The sequence below is a fragment of the Mastigoproctus giganteus genome, chromosome 8 (assembly GCF_048544385.1).
Source record: "Mastigoproctus giganteus isolate SK-2022 chromosome 8, ASM4854438v1, whole genome shotgun sequence".
Classification (NCBI taxonomy): Eukaryota; Metazoa; Arthropoda; class Arachnida; order Uropygi; family Thelyphonidae; genus Mastigoproctus; species Mastigoproctus giganteus.
Window position 1 is genome coordinate 74,196,935 of NC_143582.1, and position 22,853 is coordinate 74,219,787.

The following is a 22,853-nucleotide window of genomic DNA, read 5'->3' on the forward strand; positions in this document are numbered from 1 at the left end:
ATGAGGAAACGGCAGAAATGGTGGAAAAACAAGGGTAACTGAATTACCGACTTCAATACGAGCTGCCACAACTTCTAGGGAGGTTTGTAACTGGATGAGCCTCGATGGAATATTGGAATTAATAAGAACAGCTACTCTTCCATGTGCAAGAGATTTTGATATTCTAACTTGTCTGTACATAACATAATTTGAAAATTTTGGTGAGATTTGTGGTGACAGGAATGTTTCCTGTGGCATACGCCTACAGGATTAAATCCTTCAAGTCCTCTGCAATTCCATTGTATGATGTTTTGCATTATTTGTGTCGAATTGAGGAAGATTCATCTGATTGTTTTTTTTTTGTACGGAGCATTTCTTCCGGTCTTTTTTTGGGAACATGGGGCGTCCAGTATCCATTGTGTCGTTGGCATGAAGTTCCAGGACGGATTCCTCGTAACCTTGGTGGTCATCCACTTCCATACTGTTAGTGGGTACTTCAGCTTTCTTAGTCTTTAGGAGTTTAATTTTTCTTTGTCTTTCGAGACCGTTGGAGTATCAGTTGGAATACTGATTGGAGTGTTAGTGGCTTCGCTGGTTTTAGTTTTAGGAGTGTCTTTTCCAGATGTTGATAGGGTAGGTTTAACCCAGTTAGCAAAGTGCTGGGTGGAATTGACACATCTGTTTGAACTGCAGTTGACAAATAGCTCCGGGTGTGAGATGCATATGTTCGACTAGGCATGGTCAGCATAATCTGTCTGCATGCCTCAGGATATGTGACTTTATGTTCAATTTTGTATTTTTGGATTTTTTTTTCCAGTTTTCCACATTTCACATGATTTGGAAAAGCAGAGTAGCTTCCTTTGCAGTTGGGGCAAATGGGAGTTGAGGCTGCACAATCTGTGTGTATGGTCCTTTGATCCACAAGTTGGACAGATGGCATCCCCTCTGCATGCCTGTTGAGAGTGTCCATATTTCTAGCATTTAAAACATCGAATCGGGTTTGGGATGCAAGGGCGAATTCAGCAATTTAAATAGCCAGCTTTTACTGTGAATGGCAATTCTGGAGTACTAAATGTTAAGATGATGGATCTAGTAGGAACGAGATTTCCATCTTGTTTTGTCATAATTCGTTTGGCACTGATAACTTTTTGACTGCTAAGCTCTTGAACTAGTTCTTCCTCAGAGACTGTAAGTAGGTCCCACTCTGTAATAACTCCTTTAGATGAATTTAAAGTGTTATGGGGAGTGACAGATATGGGCAGCCCGCCAAACGTCTTTGTTTTTAGCAGCCATTCAGAATGTTTGGAGGAAGATGTTTCGATCAGGAGGTCTCCCGATTGCAGTTGTTTCACCATTTTTGGTAATCCGGCGATGGATTCCAAATATCTTTGGATTAGAAATGGCGATAACTTTCCCACAGGCTGGGTGGATAGGGAGTGAATTACCAAAAAATTTGGCAAGTCATGGCATTGTGGTTCTCTATGAAGCCTTTTAGGTTGGTTTAATTCATTATTAGGTGATGTCTCTGGCATTGAGCTTGATGGCTCTAAAGGTGGATAGTCATTTATATCCATGGTTGCTCCTTTTTGCCCCGGAGGATACCTTTCACCCCAGGTTACCGGCCCCGCCACATGGAGGCAGGAGCGGTGCCACATAGTGACCAAGCAGCTAGAAAAATTAGTTTGTTAGTGAAAATTAATATATATATACTAAGAAAAAAAGAAAGGTGATTTCCCTTTCTGGGTTCTTACTTAATATCTGTAAAGTACAGAACCACTTATAATAAACTGAAAATTTGAAAAGCACTAGAAATTAAACAGAATGAGATCACTGGGAAAATCACTATTTATCGCTCAGGAAAAATCACTTGGACACTAACGCTTGGCACTCGCTCGGGGCCTTCTCTTTTCAAAGACAAGCAGTAAGCTACCATAATTTTTTACATTTCTTCCTCCTTTGTATCACCTTTCAATTTCCATTACACCTTGGCAGAATCACTTAACCTTGTTTCTTGCTTTCAAGGTTCTCAAAAAAGAATCTGTGGGAGTGCAATAAATGAAACTTTAGCTCATCTTATATTCTAATTTTTGAAATTTATTGAATATATTTTCAATGATACGTTCATAATTGGCATCTTTTTGTTCTCGAAGAAACTAAGAACATTTTTGAAGCCAATCAATGCTTCTTTTTTTAAATGTGGTTAATCATTCCTTCAAATTGCTCATTTGAAGTTAACTTGCTTATCAATTGTCCAACAAAAATGCCTTCTTTGAATTTCAAGTAAGATAAACCTAGAAATTTGTTGCAAAGATACTTAATCTTCTGCTGCTAACATAGCAGCTAAAAGCTGCCGCCCACTTTTTAAAATTTTTCTGTTTACTTTTAAATTTGGAATAAAATCAAATCCTCCTGTGTACCCTTCTTCAATTCTCCATTTCTCCCTTTCCACCAATATTCTCTAAATAATTATACACAATTTCATGATTTTGTTTCAATATACTATGATTTACAAGAAATCAATATTTTGTTTGGTGTTTAACAGACATTCAAGAAATCAATATTTTGTTTGGTGTTTAACAGACAGTAGGTAAGGGAAAGTGTGTATGTTTCTTGTATTCAATTCTATACTCATATGGCATCTGTGAGAAACCAATGAGAGCTGTCTAATCTTGGTTTTGCCCACTTTGCAGCCACAAAATGTGAACAGTTGGGAGGATGGATGCCCATGAAAATTCTAAGAAGTGGAATGCAACATTCATTATTATTATTGGTTTCTCTCATTTATTTTTGTTTGATATTTTGTAATTGAGCTTAGAAAATCATAATTAACACAACATAACATCATTTTCAATTCAGTAAAAAGCTAAAAATTAATTTTTTATAGCTAAAATAGAAAAAGATGTCTCACAGAATTTGGATGTGTGCTTTTTTTTTGTATTTAGGGCATGAGTGACAGACAGTTAAAATAATTACCATCCCTGTCTAAATCCCTTACAATTGCTTCATTAGGCCTAATTTTAATAAGTGAGAGTAACAGGGCTCTCGGTTCACTAGAATTTATATGTACTTCATGAACATCAGTCTTGTACTTTATAATAAACAGTACAAAGCTGTCCATGCATAGCCACTGCTTCCTTGCCCAATGGTGACCTCGTGCTTTGCTATCTCATTCAAACATGAGATATGGCCTTTTAGTATAACTGATTACTGATCCAACAATATGATAATCTGCTTAATAAATCAACTGTTATTTCCTATTTTGTGCAAGTTGGTAAGCAGAAATAAGTATTTAATATGTAATTTAGAATGGAGATATTATGCTGATCTATTAATTTTTCTATGATTTTTTTTTGCTGTTGATGTCAATATGTCTGCAAAATGGATTATATTAATATTAATTGTGATGAATGATGCAAGGAAGTAAGCTTAAACACCATCAGCCAAAAACATCTCATCTGCTCATCCCCATAACTAATTCTTCCTTAAACCATTCTTTTTCAATTTAAAATTTATGCCCACCTTTTTTGTGGGTCATCTGAGAATAAGTAAGGATGCCTAATGAAGTATTTAAGGAGCTTTAAACATTTCATTAGTTCACCTTGCAGGTGCCTAGTTTCTGGGGAATGCAATTTCAACAACAAAAGTTTTTCATAGTAAGAGTACCCTTCTGTGTCCCTGACTCTTGTTGCTCTTCTCTGCGGCGCCTCCGTAGCCAGATGGGCAGGAGCAGCAGTGCGTAGCACACGCTTCTTGATTAGACCGGGGTTCGAGCCCGTGCCCAAAAATACGGAGGATGCGGAAAGGTCAGGGAATGACCACCGCATATCCCACGAGCAATATGGCCTTAGTTGCTAATGCTCTTAAATAACAACAACAACAACAACTCTTCTCTGTACCCATTCAAACAGATCCACATACTTCCTAAATTGAAGCTTCTAGACCTGTACAAAGTACTGAAGATATAACCTAACCCATTGCCTTGTACAAAAGAATAATTACCTCCTTCCTGTATGTCAGTGACAAAACCCCATGAGCTGTCCTAGCAGCCTATTTGCACTCTCAGAAAACTTCATTTTAGACATTACAATTACCCATAGATAACATTCATTCTTCACCATCATGAGTACTATACACCTAATTGGCATGTTATTCTGCAATTACTGCTATCCACATGCAATACCTCACATTTATCAATCTTAAACCTCAAATTCCTGTCAACTTTTTATCATCTGCAAACTTAGACATGAATCAACATTATAATAAATATGGAAAACAGTAAGACCTAGCACTGAACCCTGAGAAACTCCACTAATTAACATTAATCCAAGGAGAGTAGTGCCCATTTATAACCCTCTCTCTCTCTCCCTCTCCCTCTGCTCCCCCCCCCACGCCACTCAATGACCCCTTTATCCATAACTTGCCACCAATGCCACACAGCTCCGATTTGTGTAGTCTTTCATGTGGAACAGTGTCAAAAACTTTATTGAAATCTAAGTACATGATGATGTCAAAATTATTTTTTTTACGTCCAGTTCTTTTGTTACTGCATCATAGCAGCTAATTATATGGTGAAATAAGGTCTCCCCCTTAATAAATATGTATTTGTGCTGTGATTGCGATATAACTGCATCCTTGTCAAAGATGATCTTGCATTACTTCTTTAACCACTGACTCCATTATTTTCCCTGGAACAGAAGTCAAGCTGACAGGTCTGTAATTACTCACTTCACCCTTTAATCCACCTCTGTGAATTGGAGAAACATTTGCACATCTCCTATCTGTACATCTCCTGAATCCAACATTATTATGGCCAAAGGTTTCCTACCTCTTTTGCTGCTTCATATTAAAAGTGGGTAGATTCCATCAGTACCAGGTGCCTTAATTCCTTTTAGCAGCAACAAATTTTCTTCCAGTTTCTTCTCGGTGTTCATAAAATCATTAGTCCCCAGTTATAACTTGATATACTTTTGGAAACCCAATCCCCAAAAACTTCATGCATATACACCAATGAGCCAAAACATTATGACCAGCAAGTCATTATGCAAATAGAAGCAACTGCAGGTAAACTATGGCGCATGCGCAGGTCGGGACACGGTATAAAAAACACCCGATACTGAGCTCCATTAATCATTGTTACTCTTGTTCTTCAGATGGGAAAGCCAGCAGACTAAACGAGTTTGACAAAGACCAAATTGTAATGGCCATACGACTGGGTCAGAGCATATCCGAAACGGCACGGCTGGTGGAATGCTCCGGTCAGCCGTGGTTAGTACCTACCGAAAGTGGTCCGAGGAGGGGAACCCACGAACTGCCAGTGAGGTAGTACTAGTAGTAGTAGTGGCATGTGATGCAAGAAAGCAAGTGTATGAGCTTATGTAGCATCAGCCAAAAAAAAATTACACCATTCCCTCCAAATGCCTGTCCAGTTCCTCCAACCTATCAACTTCCACAACGACAGATGGAAGTTTGTTCCAGCAATTAACCACCAGCTGGCTAAAGGCAAATTTCCGCACATCTATTCTACATCTGTCTTTTCTTAATGTAAATTTATGCCCCTTAGGTTCGTAATCTGAACAAGTGGAAGGATCCCATCAGAATTCAGCATGCTCAACCCATTCAAAGCCTTATACACCTCAATCAGATCACTGCGCAGGTGCCTAGTCTTAAGCCACTGCAATTTGCAGAACTTAAGCCTCTCTTGGTAAGAGGATCCCTTCATTCCCCTCACCAATCTTGTTGCCCTTCTCTGTACACGCTCAAGCAAATCTACATCCTTCCTAAAATGAGGCCTCAAGACCTGTACGCAGTACTCAAGGCGTGGCCTGACCATTGTCTTATACAGAGGGACAATCACCTCCTTTTCTATGCTAGCAAAATTCCTATATATCATTGACAAAACCCCATGATCTGCCCTGGCAGCCTGTCTGCATTGCTCAGAAAACTTCATATCTGACTGCACAGGTGTTGGACGACCACGGCTCATCAATGCTCAAAGTGAGCAAAGGCTCTCCTGGATGGCAAATGGCAACAGAAGGGCAACTGTGGTCCAAGTAGCCGGTAACTGGAATGCTGATGACATGAGTAATGTGTTACAACACACAGTACATCGAACCCTGCTGAAAATGAGGCTGCGTAGCCGCAGGCCACTCTAAGTGCCCATGCTAACCACGGTTCACCAGTGACAGCACCTACAATGGGCACACAAGCATCGAAACTAGACCTTGAATTATTGGAAGAAGGTCGTCTGGTCCGATGAATCGTGTTTCCTGTTGCACCATGTGGACAGCTGGGTACTGTGTGTCGTTTAACTGGGGAAGTGATGGCTCCTGGATGCACAGTGGGACGAAAACAAGCCAGTGGCGGCGGTGTCATTCTTTGGGCGATGTTCTGCTGGGATACACTGGGTGTAGTCATCCATGTGCCAGGCACTCTGAAGTCTACCACCTACGTAAATATCATTGCTGACCAGGTACACCCTTTCATCGCAACGGTCTTCCCCTCTGGCAGTGCCGTCTTTCAGCAAGATAATGCGCCATGCCACACCGCCCGGATTGTTCAAGACTGGTTCGCAGAACATGAGGAAGACTTCCAGGTATCGCCCTGGCCTCCAAATTCCTCAGACATCAATCCCATCGAGCATTTGTGGTTTGTGTTGGAACAGCAACTCCGATCTGGGCAGCTGAACCACGGACCTTACAGGAGTTTAAAGGATATGCTGGTACCAGATACCACAAGACACATTTAGAAATCTTGTAGCATCCATGTCTTGCCAGGTACGAGTTGTTTTGGCTGCACGTGGAGGACCAATATCATATTAGATAGGTGGTCATAATGTTTTGGCTCATCGGTGTATGTAGATGCAAAATATTTATTCTTTTTTTTCAGCAACATGAATAGGGTTATCAACAGTTATGCCATTCATATTTAGCAGGCCAATATGTTTCATCCCTTTCCTTCTAGCAATAACATAAGCAAAGAATTCTTTGCTACTTCTCATTGCAATTGGCCAAAGACTTCTCATAACCTGCCTTAGCTGCATAAAAAGCTTAATAGCTTCTACAATTACTTCCCCAAACACATTTTCCAGAATTTACAATTGTTAACAACATCAACTGGTCCCACTGAAAATAATTTAAAAACTGTAAGACCATTGTGATCGCCTTTTCAAAAGCAAAATCCTAGCCCTTTACCCTTCAGTGTAGTTACATTTTTAAATAAATCCCACTTCAGTACTCTATGATCAATGCCACCTAGTGGTTCTTTTATCGATAGATTCGTAATATATAAAGGATCACTGCTGATAATCAGATCAAGGATATTGCATTCTCTTGTTGCCTCTCTTATATGTCTGTGTAAAGCACTGTTATCTAATAAATCCAGAAGTGAGTGAGTGACCAATTCACACGTTTCAGTCAATATCTCAGAAGTGAAAAACTCTGCCCCCAATATAAGAAATTCTGATTAACTAGCTGCTCTGTATAGTTGTTCATTATACTCAGTTATTTTGTCTATAACATACTCATGCTCTCATTTTTGGTTTTCAGTATTTATGTCAAAAGATTAAGCATACCATCTTGTGAAAAGACATCTTGAAGGAATTTTAGGCAATTCAAGAGCACTGTTTAGAATAAATAAAAGAGTGCTATAGAGTAGTGGCCTTGTATGATTGGGATGCAATTATGATTTTAATATGACTTTCCAGCAGAACAGAAACATTTGAAGCATCATGCCTTCATTTATTCTATCCTTTCTATATACGGTATAGTTTTGTATGAAAGGATCATCTTGACATTTTAGTAATGTGTCCTGGAGACAGACACTTACTGGTAAACTGATTTAAGAGGAGTTGGACATCATGAATATTTCTTCTAAGGCCTTTGAAGTTCCACTAGATGAGACTCTTTATTCTTTTGTTCCTTAGATAATTTGAATTGTTTTCAAAGGGATAGTTATGTTTTTCTTGTTCAGGCTTTTTTTTTTTTTTTTTTTTTAGGAAAAATGAACATCCTCCACATCCATGTCTTATTTTTCAGTGTAGGACTGCTCCATTGCCTTTTTTTCTACACCCATATGTTCTGAAGGTTCAGAGATTGAATGTCTCCCTTGTTTTATCTTTTTTTTTTAAACAAAGTGGGTAAACTTTATTTGGAGAAAGTGAAATGGATTACTTACTGTTTTTGTAGGTTTGGTTTACTTTGTTTTTGAAGGTTTGTTTGTTTATTTGTTATTTGGTTTTTAGGAGCATTAGCAACTAAGGCCATATTGCTCCGGGGATATGCGGTGGTCATTTCTTGACCTTTCCACATCCTCTGTATTTGGTGGTCACGGGCTCTAACCCCGGTCTAATCAAGAAGCATGTGCTATGCACTGCTGCTCCTGCCCACCTGGCTATGGAGGCGCCATTTTTGAAGGTTTGATGTGTTTAGCAACTATACCACATGTGAAGACAAAGATTCCTGCGGGAGAAATAAAGATGTCCCTTTTTGTACTGACTGATCTGCATTTGACTGTAATACAAACACACATTGGTCTACTTGTAATGGGCAGTAGAACTACTTTTATTGTTTCCTGTTTTCATTCTGTATTTTTGCCTTCTTTGGTTAACATTGTTCTCAAGAAAGCAGGTTTGTTATGTTATTTGGTTGGTTTTTTAGGAGCATTAGCAACTTAGGCCATATTGCTCCTGGATATGTGGTGGTCATTCCCTGACCTTTCCGCATCCTCCGTATTTGGTGGTGACGGGCTCAAACCCCGGTATAATCAAGAAGCGTGTGCTAAGCACTGCTGCTCCTTCCCACCTGGCTACGGAGGCGCCTCAAGAAAGCAGGTGTTCTCCTTTATGATTCAGACAAGTTGGTTTGGAGGCAGTACATTCTTTACTGTCATGATTTTTTGTCCCGCTCTATGCACAAATTGTTACCCTTCTGCAAGCTGTTTGTGAGTAGCTGATGAATTGTTTAGCACTGAAACCAGTGAACAGATTTTGATATGCGCACTCTTACATTCCATTATATTCTTACATGGCAGTTTAAGTACCGTTTTTTTATAGTTTTTGATGGTTGTGGTGTATTAAAGGCCATAAGTTTCAATATTGCCATCCCTTCAAACTGATATCCTTTTCACATTTCTCACTCCCTGTTCTCCAAGTTCATTGCCAATTTCTTTCTCTACAACATGTAGGAGGTTCAATTCACAGATTACTCCCCCTTGTCCCCTACCCATGATGTGTTTAGTGCTGTTATGAGATTTGATTACTGGTAATGTCTTTATTACTCATTTGGTGCTTTTTTTTGTCCAGAAGAAAAGTTTACTTTTCTCGCCTTGGTTTTCAGCACCGCCATATACAATCAATAAAAGTACCAACTAGAGAAAGGGGAAAAAAATAGTATGTCACTAATAATCCTCAAAAATTTCACTTCTCTGGTGGGTTGAACTCATGGTCACTAGAACATCCCTTAAACAGAGACATCTTATTGATTTTGGAGAGTCCAATGCTTCCTAACTTGTGAGCTAATAATTTATGAAAATAATCTGTAGGATTAACCAATAAAACAGCTTTTTTTGCGGTAAGCAACAATCCCAATTTACAGTGATGGGAGATACAAGTAGGCTTATAACAACTTAAAATGGTGTTAAGTATGAGTACATATCATCGTATTTAAAAACACTACACAAGCCCCGATAGTCCTTTCTGGATAAAGAATGGAAACTTTCTTCCTATTTCTTGACCTCCTGCAGAGCATATGATCAAGAATAATGGTGCTGCTGCTATTGATGAGTTATTTCTATTCTTTGATGCTCTATTAACTGAGTTTCTAAGTCCCTTGATTTACGGTTTGGTGGGATCTTCTCGGAAAACAGTGTGGGAGTAATTCATTCTATGCTCTTTTTAACCCAGGAGGTTTACTTTTCTCTCCTTGGTTTCCAGTCCTACCACATAGAGGCAAGAGCAGCACTAACCAAAAGGGGAAAAAGAGCAATATGTTGTGAGAACAGTAATATAGCAATTGTGGTACAGCAATATAGCATTATAGTAATAACAGTAAAATATAGTAATATAGCAATAAGAGCAATAGTGACTGAGAACAGTACATTGCAAGCAGTTGGCAGTACTTTGCAAGTGGAAAACTTTGGGAATTATGGAAAACTAATACTTGCACTAGATATTACTCTGTTATCATTGTTTGGTATTTGGGACCTTTGCAAATGGAACAGAGGCATTAACTGTTGCCAGATTTATAACATTCTACTATATTAACTAGATCATATAGCTTTTATTACTAAATTACATGAAATTAATACTACTTATAATATTGCTATTGGACTGAAATTTGAAATGATTATTATTCTACTAGGTTCATTAATGATATATTTATAAAATATCATACCTTGAATCTCCACATCCAAAACTTCATTTAAAAACTTTAAAATAGGATCTGATAATTTAATTGGTATTCTACACAATATAAGATTTTTAGTTGTAACACGCAATGCCTGTAGACTAAGTGGCACTACTTCACTGTAGCTGAAATATACAATATAAATATATACCAAATCGCTTCATGGATTACTACAAATATTTTATATATATATATATAAATTCTGACAAAAATAATAATCAGTTCATTTTACTAATGTTATGTCTGTAATGCCATGACAATGATATCATATAATATTGTAGTATTAAATATGAAAATTACACAGTACAGACTTTAAATTCAATTCAATAATTATATATGTAGAGGCTAACTCTATGTATACATGTGCAATCAGCCCAATATTAGTTGCACTATATAGGTTTTACTCCTAAATCACAATAAACTGTCCCACATTCTTCAAGTGTGTAAGCATGAAGTTATGATCATGTTTTTTTCCTAATTTCCAGCAGAAGAAAGCAGGTTAGGTCTTGTATAAATTTAATGCTTTTCAAATTCTAGGTATGCTAAATATGATGTTTTTTTTATTGTCCTAATCATGTAGGTGTGTCAGTTTTTTGCACGAAACAATGCATTTTGCCATAGAAGTTGACAAAATGCATTGTCTTTGTGCTAAATTATAATGGGATATCATTCACATGGCTGTAGTGCATATTCAGTAAGCAACAGATAAGTACAGTTGTTACTTAACCTTTGATTTTATTCAATTCTATAGATACATAATTAGTGATATATCTTATTTTATAAATATGAATAATGAATAATCATATTTTTCATGAACAACCATACTGCCTGCTATTTCTAGCTGAGCTGTGGAATTTAAGACCAAACCAAGCTGCATCACACAGCAACTGGTTAGTTGACTCATGCACACTATGTGACCTTGGCGGTGAGTTAAGTTTATACCTATTCAGTTTCGTCTATGTAACAATGGATGTGACACACAAGGAACAGTATGCTGCTGTCATATTTTTTTTCTGTCTCAGCTGTGGGACGGAAATGAAATGTTATGTATGAAATTTTAAAAAAGGCTTATGGTGAATCTATGCTCCCATCTAGCACAGCTCGGAGGTGGTTTAAAATATTTAAAGATGGATATAATTCAACCAAAAAAGTCGACAGTCCTGGAGCTCCAACCACTGCTGTCACCATAGAACTCCTGTAATCAAAAGAGAAGACTGTCATAACAGTAAGGCAACTGGCAGAGATGTTGAGAATATCAGTAGGCAATAGTCAGGTTCTGCACAAGGTGATAATGGTGGATGAGACATGGCTTCATTATTTCGACCCAGAGAGTAAACAACAAAGCTCTGTTTGGAAATCTACATCATTGCCAACACTGAAAAAAGCAAAAGTTGAGGTTTCTGCAGGAAAGGTTATGGTCATCGCTTTTTTTGACGCTCAAGGAATGGTTTATGAGCATGTTGTGCCACATCATGCAACTGTTATAGGACCTTACTACAGAAAATGCTGTCCTGGCCCATCTCCTGAGGGGAGAGCCCCACTTAAGTTTGGTTATAGGAAGGGAGTGGGTCACCATGCTGCATGGCATCTTCCTTTTGATGTACTAAAGTGGCTATTGCTGCCCTCCTCAGGGAACAGATTCTTCTGTTATAGGATGCACCCAATTTCATTCTCAGGGCTTCCAAAGGGTGTTTCTAGTGTTAGTGTTAGTGGTTTGTCCTATTTTCCTTAACATTAGTTACCTCATTGAAAATAATGAGCCAGTATGGAGAGGGAGGAGAGATGATGTATTTGTCTCTGTTTCTATTACAGTCCCTCCACTTTGTAACTTTTATTTACTATAAAATTTGATAATGATAAAAGTTACACAATAGTCTAACTTTTATTATTATCATCAACCTTAGAAAATAAATATTCTAATGTTGTGTATTCTTACTTATTATTACCTGAATACCTATATAACTCATAATATGCCCTTAAGAGTTTTAATGGATGGCCAAAACATGGTCCTTCATACCAAAGGATCTATTAAGAAAATGTGTAATTAAATTAAAGGCTCAACTCTCCTTTCTTATACAGTGCCAGCAACTGGGCATCATTCCTAATACAGCCTGTCCCGACATACATGAGAGATATGTTCCAGGACTCCTTATGTAAGTCAAGTTTTACATAAGTTGGAAATGACTAATAAAATATTGCTACTATATCCACAGTGCAGGCTTTATAAGGGCTACTAAGGGAATCAAAAACAAAGTGTACATATTTAAGAAAACTGAACTGACTCTACAATCCAGAAAGAAAGGAAGAAAAGTATGTAGAGACGAAGGGCTAGAGTGCAATTCTCCAAAGAAATAGCCAATGGGACACAGTTCACGTGGCTTGAACATTGTGGGGTTTCTATGAAGTGCTTTGACATAGTCTGCCTGTCTCAGACACATTGTGGAATATTTCTTCAGAATTTTCAGAAAGCAGAACACGAAATGTTAACTATAATTATTTACTTAATTATTTCTAGTTACACCACAGATTATTATTCGACATAGTTTGTATAGGAACGAAAATAAAAACTTATACTTATTGTCCTTCATTCAACTTTACTCTTAAAAATTATATTTTTAAGAATTTGAAAAAAATTTTAAAAATTATTTTTTATCAAAAAAAAATTTACGTAAGTCTGAAATTATGTAATTCGGGCTTACGTAAGTCAGGGCCTAACTGTAGTTTATTTCTAAAATATCCTATCTAGATCATGCACCATTATCCACAATGTGAAAATGGGCGTATTCTGTTCTGCTATCCAATCCCAGCACTACCTCATAACTACACCTCTTCCAATAGGGACAGACACCTCTCCTATTTAACTTCTACCCTTACTTGCCCATCTCCCCCTCAGAAGGGTCTAAACTAGTTACAAATATCACACTCTGACAAACCCCACAGGAAACTAAACAGCCTACTCCCCACCCCAATAGGTCCTACCAACTCTTCCTGCCTCCAACCTATCCCACAACCCTTTTCTGACACCTGAACCAATTCACAAAATTAATTCCACATAAAGGGTTTTGCCACCATTACAGCTTATCAGCTGCATGACCAGTTATAAGGGGAACAAGATCAGTCCCAGAATTAAGGGGCCCCCAGGCAGGAGTTAAAGTTTGATCCATTTGGTCTTCTTTGCCATGACTGGTAGTAATGGGGATTGTTGAAAGTTGGGACCCTTTTCACCTATGGACCCAAATGCATAGCACCTACTACATTCACCCCAAGAGCTCCTGTCCCTCCGAATGGCAGCAAAATAGAAACTTGACAGCCTTTGTTATTATGTGCAGAAATTGACTGAATTGCTCAAGAGTATATTATCAAAATCAAAATGTAGTGTAAATTGATAAACATCGCATCTTGTTACAGTTATTACCTATGAATAAATAACTGTTTATTCTCCAATGTGAAAGTATCTTTTCCCTGAAGTACATTCATTGAGATCTGATAATGCATACTAGGAATTAAAACTGACATTAATATATGAAAATATTTGCAAGTGAGTGTTTATTGTCATTTGTTCATGTTTAACAAATTGAACTATTTATTTACATTTGTAACAAGTAGCACTGGATTTAGTCATTATATATGTTTAGAGAAAGTTCAATTATTGGAGCTTAGATATTCACTGAAATGTGCTTTTCCAAAATGGATCTAACTGCTATGTACATATTTCTAAAATGCAGCACTTCTCAATCCTCAAGAATGCAAGATTTTAAGAAGTTTACTGTAGTGGATCATTTTGAATTTTTTTACTATTTCACTCTGATTTCCCTTGAAACCATTCTATTCACAATAATTTCAAAAGTAACTTTTTCCCACAGCCTCATTATTAAAAATTCAAGAGGTCCCATATGAATAAGGTTAAACTGTGCTACAGAATTCGTAATACCTTATGCATGATTTCATGAACTGTCAAGATCAATTTTGATGCTGAACATGTGCAAATGTTGTTAATGCAAATCAGGTTAAACTACATGCAGCTATGATTCCCTTCTTTTAGTGCAAGGGAATACAACTCATAACTCTTCATGTTTTGATGGAAGAGATTTGGCAGAAGAACAAATACAATCATTTCTTCAAAAAAAGTTAATATACACATACATACTCATGCAATTGCCTAATAATGCCATGAAGAATACAGTAAACTGCATGTTTCCTGTATACGTTTCTCTGCCTCATGTACAATTTTACAATTCAAAGATGAACAAATTTGAGATGTCAGAAATAATGAAAACATTGAATGTTTAAGACTGGTGAACTGCGAAAAAAAAAAAGAAAAAAAAACACAGCCACCTGTTGGAACTTGAGGATTGTTGTTTAAAAAAAAAAAAAAAATTTTCAAACAACAACCATTTTTGCAAATATTAATCTGTTCTTATTTCAATCATTTTATTGCTCTACACTACAGAAAATTCCTAAAAAGAATACTGTCCCTTTTTTTTTTTTTTTTTAATGCAATAATATCTTCTACATCTATCCATGTATCACTTGATTCAATATAAATGTCTGAACCCGAGTTCCATGGAATTTCTTCATTTCAGCTTCAAGTGCAAATCAGATAACTGAGATGAACAGGTACAATTTCCCCTTCTCCAATTTTCCATGTGTAATAAACTGTGTCCATAATTAGTTCAAAACACAGATAAGAGATAACAGCACATACCTCTGCACTTGAAAAATTTCAAGATAATTCATACATTAACAGAACACTAAAGCAACCATCAAAATGTAGATGTACTCTCAGAAGATGTACTCATATTCTCAGTATCAGGGTTTGGAATGCACCAGAACATACTGGAATGTTATTCCAGTTATCACATGCATCAGTAATGTCATATACACGGCTGATTATTAAAAATAAGGTATTTTATTAATGAGCATTCCATTTCAACCCCTGCCCAGAGCCAAAAATGTTCCTGATCTATGAGAGATAGAAAACAATGAAAGGGTGAATGTTAAAACTTTCTAGTTGGTTGAAACTTGGTAAGCTTAAACAAGGGTTACCTAATATTAATAAGTTGTAACCAATTTGCAGTGAAGTTATCTTTCACACAATGCTCACTCAGAAATTCTCAAATCTGTCATAATATTCATTTGGTCACTTCTTCATCTTCAAGGTGACCATTTCAATGCAAAGCACTCCTTCAATCTTAATTCTCCTTAAATTCTGAATTTCAGCTCAGCAACTATCTGTGGGCAATCAATGTAAACCTTGATTTTCAAATACTTCCGCAAAAATAAAAATTCACATACTGTTAAATAAAACAATTTTGCAAGCTCAAGGAATGTCTCCATTCCCAAACAAATTATTGGAAAACAACTGTCTTAACAATCATCGATATTGTGGCAGTATGAGAAGTCTCTCCATCTTGCTGAAACTAGACCAGCGGAATTACTTAACAAGTACAGGTCACTGTTGAAAAAAAGCCGTGAAGTAGGGTTGAATTTGAAAGTGTCTGCAATTCTGCCCAGACACGATAGGAGGGAGTATATGATGAGAGCCTTGTCGATCAATTCGGCCCTGGAAAGATTGTGCAAGGCTGAAGGGGTAGAATTTTTTTCAGCCTGGACTGTACTTGTTAACAGGAGAGATTGCTTCTACAGGGATGGGATACACTTAAATAGAAAGGGTGCAAGAATATTTGCTGATGCTATCGAGGCAGTGTTAGGTGGGTCGGAAAACTGCTAGCTTGGGGGGAGACAAAGACTAATGGATTAACAGTAGCCACGGGCAGAGGTGAAAGAGATTCTTGCACTGCTTCTATTGGAATGAGCAGAAGCCTGAAAAACAAGATGCAGGATATTTCAGAGACTGCTGGAAGTCATTGCGGTACAAGTAAACACATGGGTTGTGTTAGGGTAGCTAAGAATAGAAACAGGTGCATGTATACTTGCGTGTACACTAATGCTAGGAGTTTAGTAAATAAATTTGATGAATTTGAGGTATTACTCAAAACATCAAAGGCAGATATTGTTGGGATATCAGAGACGTGGTGTCACACAGATATAAGGAATGCAGAACTGGAATTTGGGGAGTACAACGTCTACAGAAAGGATAGACAGGATAGGAAGGGAGGAGGGGTTATGCTATTAGTTAAAAAACACATAAAATCCAAGGAAGTGAAGCCAGTTGACATCGCTGGACAGTGCAGTGTTGAGTCAGTTTGGTGTGACATAAGCATAGGTAAATCAAAATTGAGAGTAGGAGTGAGTGTGCTATAGGCCTAATGACTCTGATGAGTATAATAAGATACTGTACAGGGAAATAGAGTGGGCCAGTAAATCAGAGAGTCTTATAATGGGGGATTTTAATTTCCCAGATATTGACTGGAATTTGTGGGTTGGTCACTCACACACTAGCAAGGCTTTTGTGGATTTATTGGATGATTGTTTTCTACACCAGCATGTTCGGGAGGCAACTAGAGGGAGTAATACTCTTGATCTGATTATCAGTAGTGATTCTTCATGCATTAGGAATCTGCAGATAAATGAACCACTGGGTGGCAGTGATCACAGTGTGCTGAAGTGGGATTTACTCAAGGAGGTAACTACCATCAGAGGTAAAGGGAAGGGTTTTTGCTTTCGTAAAGGAGACTATGCTGGTCTGAGACAGTATTTAAATTCTATACAGTGGGACCAACTGATGATGTTACCAACAGCAAATTCAAAATGGGAAGCATTCAAGGAACTAATCTTGGAAGCTACCAGGCTTTACATACCAACCAAGAAATATTGTTCAAGGTTCAGGCCTAAATGGTTGTCAGATGAACTAATGAGACATATGGCAGAGAAGAAAAATGCATGGGATACATACAAATTAATGGGTGACGTGGAAGCCTATGATAGATATAAGTTGGTCTGTAACCAAGTCACAAAGGAGATTAGGCAGGCAAAGGCAGATTATGAGAAATCCTTGGCAAAGGATGCAAAGAAAAACAGAAAAGAGTTCTTTACCTATTTAAACTCAAGAAGGAAAGGGATGAATCAGATTGGTCCACTGGATGTTGATGGTTCAACAGTTCAGGATCCAGCTCAGGTGGCTAACAATCTAAACGAGTATTTTGCATCTACATTCACACATGAGGAGTTATTCAGGAAGGGGAATGTCGTAGGTGAAGTAAACATTGGCAGTGAGCTAGATGATTTTCTAATAACTGAGAGGAAAGTGGAGGAGAAATTGTTGAGGATAAACATAAAAAAGGCACCCGGGGTGGATGGGATCTATCCAGTTATATTAAAGGAGGCAGCAAAGGAAGTAAGCAAACCCCTAGCCATAATTATGAGAGCTTCTTTGGACTCAGGGGAGGTACCCATGGACTGGAGATGTGCAAATGTAACCCCAATTCACAAAGGAGGATCAAAGGCTGACACAAGTAATTATAGACCTGTTAGTTTAACTTCGGTTCCAGGAAAATTAATGGAGGCACTGGTTAAAGAAGCACTGCAGGATCATCTGGACAAGAATTCAGTTATAGCTCAGACACAGCATGGGTTTGTTAAGGGCAGGTCTTGTCTGACCAATTTGATTGGATACTATGATGTAGTCACAAAAGAACTGGATGCAGGGAATAACTTTGATATTATATATTTGGATCTTAGAAAGGCTTTTGATACTGTTGCGCATGGAAGACTGCTGCACAAATTGGAGAAGTGTGGCATTCGAGGCAAATTGCTGCTATGGATAAAGGGATGGTTGAGTGGCAGAAGACAGAGAGTGGTAATCAATGGACACTGCTCAACGTGGACTAATGTTATTAGTGGAGTTCCTCAGGGTTCAGTGTTGGGTCCATTGTTGTTTTCTGTATTTATAAATGATATTGATGATGGTGTATCAGGCTTAATGTCCAAGTTTGCAGACGATACAAAGGTTGGCAGGGTTGTTAAGGACACTACTGATACTATGCTGCTGCAACAGGATCTGGAAAGGTTGAGCAGATGGGCTGAGAGGTGGCAAATGAAGTTTAACATTGACAAATGTAAAGTACTACATATGGGAAACAGTAACCCCAGATCAACGTATCAACTCTGTGGTACTACGCTGACAGTGGTAGAGAATGAAAAGGACCTGGGGGTAATTGTGCAGGCAGATATGAAGTTCTCTGAGCAGTGCAGACGAGCTGCAAGAGTAGCTCATGGTGTCTTGTCAATGATATACAGGAATTTTTCTAGCAGGGACAGGGATGTGATTATTCCCTTGTATAAGGCATTGGTCAGGCCACACCTTGAGTACTGTATACAGGTCTGGAGGCCTCATTTCAAGAAGGATGTAGAGCTGCTGGAATGAGTACAGAGAAGGGCAACAAGATTAGTGAATGGAACAAAGGGTTGCTCTTACGAAGAAAGGCTTAAGTTTTGCAAATTACAGAGCCTGGAGACTAGGCATCGCCGAGGTGATCTGATAGAGGTGTACAAGGCTTTGAATGGCTTGAGCATGCTCAATGCCGATGGAATTCTTCCTCTTGCTCAGAATAATCACCTGAGAGGGCATAAATTCAAATTGAGGAAGGACGGATGTCGGATAGATGTGCGGAAATTCGCCTTTAGCCAGCGGGCAGTTGGTTTGTGGAATAGACTTCCATCGCTTGTTGTTGAAGTTGATAGCCTCAGCTGGACAGGTATTTCGAACGAATTGAGGGGTGAAATGGGAGTAGTGGTTGTTTTTTTTTTTTTTTTCTTTTTTTTTTGGCTGATGCTGAATAAGCTTGCTTTCTTGCATCATATGCCTCTACTAATGCTAATGCTAATGCTATATCATTTACTTGAGAAAACTGTTTTAATTCTTATATCAAAAATGTCTCAAGTGGATAGATTAATAAGGGCCAGTAACAACAAACAATGATACTGCACACTATACTCTAACCTTGGCACTGTGTAAAGGTTCATGGGATAGTAGATGGGGATTTTCCATCTGACCAACACCAAAAAATTGTTTTTTTTTTTTTAATGAAGAGTGCCCATGGAAGTATTTATAGAAAATGCATGCAGCAGAAACAGAATGTCTAGGAGACAGAGCATTAAGAGACTTTGTTAGAGCTGGGTCATTAATTAACCTAACTGCCCTCCTTTGAATGGAATGTAGAAACCTGCCAAGATCGATTAGAAGTCAGGTTAATCCCTAATAGCAATATGTAATCTTGTCTAGAAATCAGTGTCATCAAAGATAAGCATAAGAGTAGAAGAAACCGTTTTGCAAGATATAAGACAGGACCATGTTTCAGAAGGATTGTTATAAACTAAGTTATCTCTGCCCTATTGGAGAATTACCTGAAGATCAGCATTTAGGAAATTGGTAGTGAATATTCGGGAAATTGAAGCTGTTTGTGCAGGGCAAGGTTTCTCAAACTAGAAGGTGGAATGTAAAGTGCTGTCATCGGCAAAACTATGGATGGGATTTCCAATCAATGGGAGGAAGTCATTAACATACAAGAGTGAGAGAAAGAACTGAGACTCGGGGGAACACCTGCATTAGTGGAGAAGCTAGATGACAGAGAACCATCTACAATCACCTGCAGCAAGCAGTCAGAAAGAAATTGGATACCCAATTAAAAAAAAAACAGTTGGCAAACCATAAGATGGAAGCTTATTAAGGAGACCTATATGCCAAACATGATAAAAAGCCTTTGAAATGTCAAAAATAACTTTTGCCAAACTTTTCCATTGAATCTGACTACAGATGGGCACCATAACTCTGTATATCAACAGTGGATCGACAATGACAGAATCCCTACTGGCGATCATTGATCAGATGGAATGTTTCTAGATGGTTCATGCAGTCTACATTCAGTTAAAAGTACAGCATCCCGACTCTCGGTGATTGACAGGGCGAGACTCTGCCCACTGTTTTCACCATCTTTCTCCAGAATGGTCACGTGATCTCTAGACCATGCCAGACCTACATGGTGTGTAATGAACTTCGTTGTTTGGCATGTCACATGCTGTTAATTATTAACTGCCCAATTATTTCATTATACGGATGCATAATTAAAACTAAAAAAAGAAAAGGTGTTATGTGGGGGTCTGCAGCCCCCAGAATAAAAAAAGTAATTACTGCTGATTAAGAATATGTAATTTCCTCCATTCGCGTATTCAACTGTTTGTGATGTTTTTTTTGGTTTGCCTTGGTTGAGTGCAGGTGATTGGGTCGTTTAGAAAATATAATTCCACTGATTAGGCGAGTGGTTTTCTCTGCCTTTTTAGCATTTGAAATGTTGATGTGCACCAGCAATTTTCGGTGTTAATGCTCGTGCAATCGTCTAGTAAGCAGTAGTTGCACGTGGTGTTAATTTTAGTTACTTGTCTTTATTCTTTGTCTTGTGAAATCATATAGTAGTCACCAAAAAATTAAAAAAAAAAAAAAAAAAGCGGGGGTTAGAGAGCGGCATCACTCACCAAAAATTAAAAAGGAAAAAAGCATTTCTGTTGTTCACGTGCATCAGCAGTTCTCATTTTGCTCGTGAAATCATGTAGTATAAATCACCAAAAAATGAAGAAAAAAAACAGCAAGGGTTAGGGGGGACAACAGCCCTCACCAAATATTAAAAAAATAAATAAATAAGCATTTCTGTTCATGTGCATCAGCAATTCTCATTGTTAATGTTCACAAAATCATCTCGTAATGTATGGGCCAGATGAATCAGTGGTTACACATGGTGTGAATTTTTGTTACTTGTTTTTAAATAAATTGCCACTCTGCCTTTTTTTTTTCATTTCAGCTCCAATTTTATGATGCCATGTGACATATTGAGATCCCCAAATAACATGAATTTTTGTTACTTCTTTGTAAAAAAAATTGCTATTTCCCCATTTCATTTTTCTTCATTTTCAATTCTGCTGTATTGTTATGTCATGTGACATCTGCCTGTAACATGCAGTCAAGAAGAGGGGGAACGCAGTGAGTGGGTGGTGTCACAACGTCAATCAATGCTTTCTCCCTCTTCTCCTAGCCGCCATTTTTGGTGGCTGTATACCCATAACAGAATCCTTACCGTTAGTGCTTCTTAACAAATCCATAAAAATGAAAATATGCCACATCAGTCATAAACAGGTTGTGATTAAAGTATTCATTCTGATTGAAACAAGTCAGGAGTGACGACAAAAATTTCATAAGTTAATGTAATCTCATTCTTTCAATCTGTGTACTGCCAGGATTTTGCATAAGTAGAAATTTGAGTTTTTATATGCATCAAAAAAAAATCTTGTCTGGTGACATACAGGATTATATTAGGGTATCTAGGGGACAAGGTGCATTATTGGTTTGGGTTTTATTGGCACATCAGCAACTAAGGCTATAATGCACCAAAACCAGGTCATATATTAAAAGTTAAAACATTCAGTGACCTAATTAGTTAGGCCACCATGTCAAGATATAAAAGGTATGGTTTTGGGGCTCCCCTTCTGTGTCAAGGCCTTGGTATATTGGAACCAGGATGCCATCCATTTTCATAGCTCTGGTGACGTATAGAATGCCATAGACTCTGTGATATTTTCTAGCACATACACTTCTTTCTTTCTTCACCAAAGGTATCTTTGGTGCAGAAGCAGTTTCCAAAGTTCTTAAACCATGTCTTAATGACTGGTCAGCTGGTACTAGATTACTATGGCTGACATGAAACAGTGATGAAATAAGCATTGAGATGCTCCCATAAAGATGATAATATTATCATAATCTTTATAATACACTTTGATGATGAACATGCTTCACACACCAATCTACTGCTGCCTATTGGTACTAACAACCAATACAAATAAACACATTACTCCTAACCCAGTGGGAAAAAAGGGTTTTAATAATAGTCTGTTTCTCTACCACATCCTGTACAACGCAGAATGACTATACTATAATGTCCATTAATCAATTACATAACATAAATCAAAACAGACAACTTGGCCATAAATGTATTGAAACTTACTGAAACTGTTCTTCTACGTCAAGAAAATTTGATAGATCAAACGGCTCTAATTCATCAAGAAACTTTTTCCACGAGCTTGGTAATTTGCTCCAATGATTCCCACTAAAAAAGTCCTACAAAAAAAGGCCACCCTGTATAATACTGTATTTTCTAATAATACCTAGACATTTATTCCTAAATACAGTCATACTTACTAAAACATATGAATCAATTAACCACGCAAAATGCGAAATTAGTTTTGTAAGTTGTGACACTTGATTCCTAATTCCATTTACTTTTGCTTTACAACAAAATACAAAATCAGTTTTATCAGTGGACATAACGACCACAGAATCAACACGTGGTTATAACACATTCACATTTACTTTAATCACTGCAACCATGACTACAACACATACATGCGCGCCTCTAGTGTTTTATTAGACAATCAAATTGCAACTCCAACTACGTATTGAAAGCTTTAAAAACAGTATAATTTAGTTTATTTATTTTTACACATTTAGGAAAAGATAAAGAAAAGATA

General features: G+C 37.6%; 1 protein-coding gene across 1 annotated transcript in view; it reads right to left on the bottom strand.

The window, feature by feature from the left end:
* The window catches only part of LOC150081639 (methyltransferase-like protein 25B), a 118,559-nt gene extending 95,909 nt beyond the window's left edge, over window positions 1–22,650 (bottom strand). The window contains exons 1-3 of the mRNA XM_090380274.1: window positions 22,525–22,650; window positions 22,331–22,443; window positions 10,368–10,504 (exon numbers count right to left, since the gene is read on the bottom strand). Coding sequence (XP_090236400.1) covers window positions 10,368–10,504; window positions 22,331–22,443; window positions 22,525–22,650 — 376 coding nt within the window. The remainder of the gene's footprint in view (window positions 1–10,367; window positions 10,505–22,330; window positions 22,444–22,524) is intronic.
* Between the last annotated feature and the right edge of the window lie 203 nt (window positions 22,651–22,853).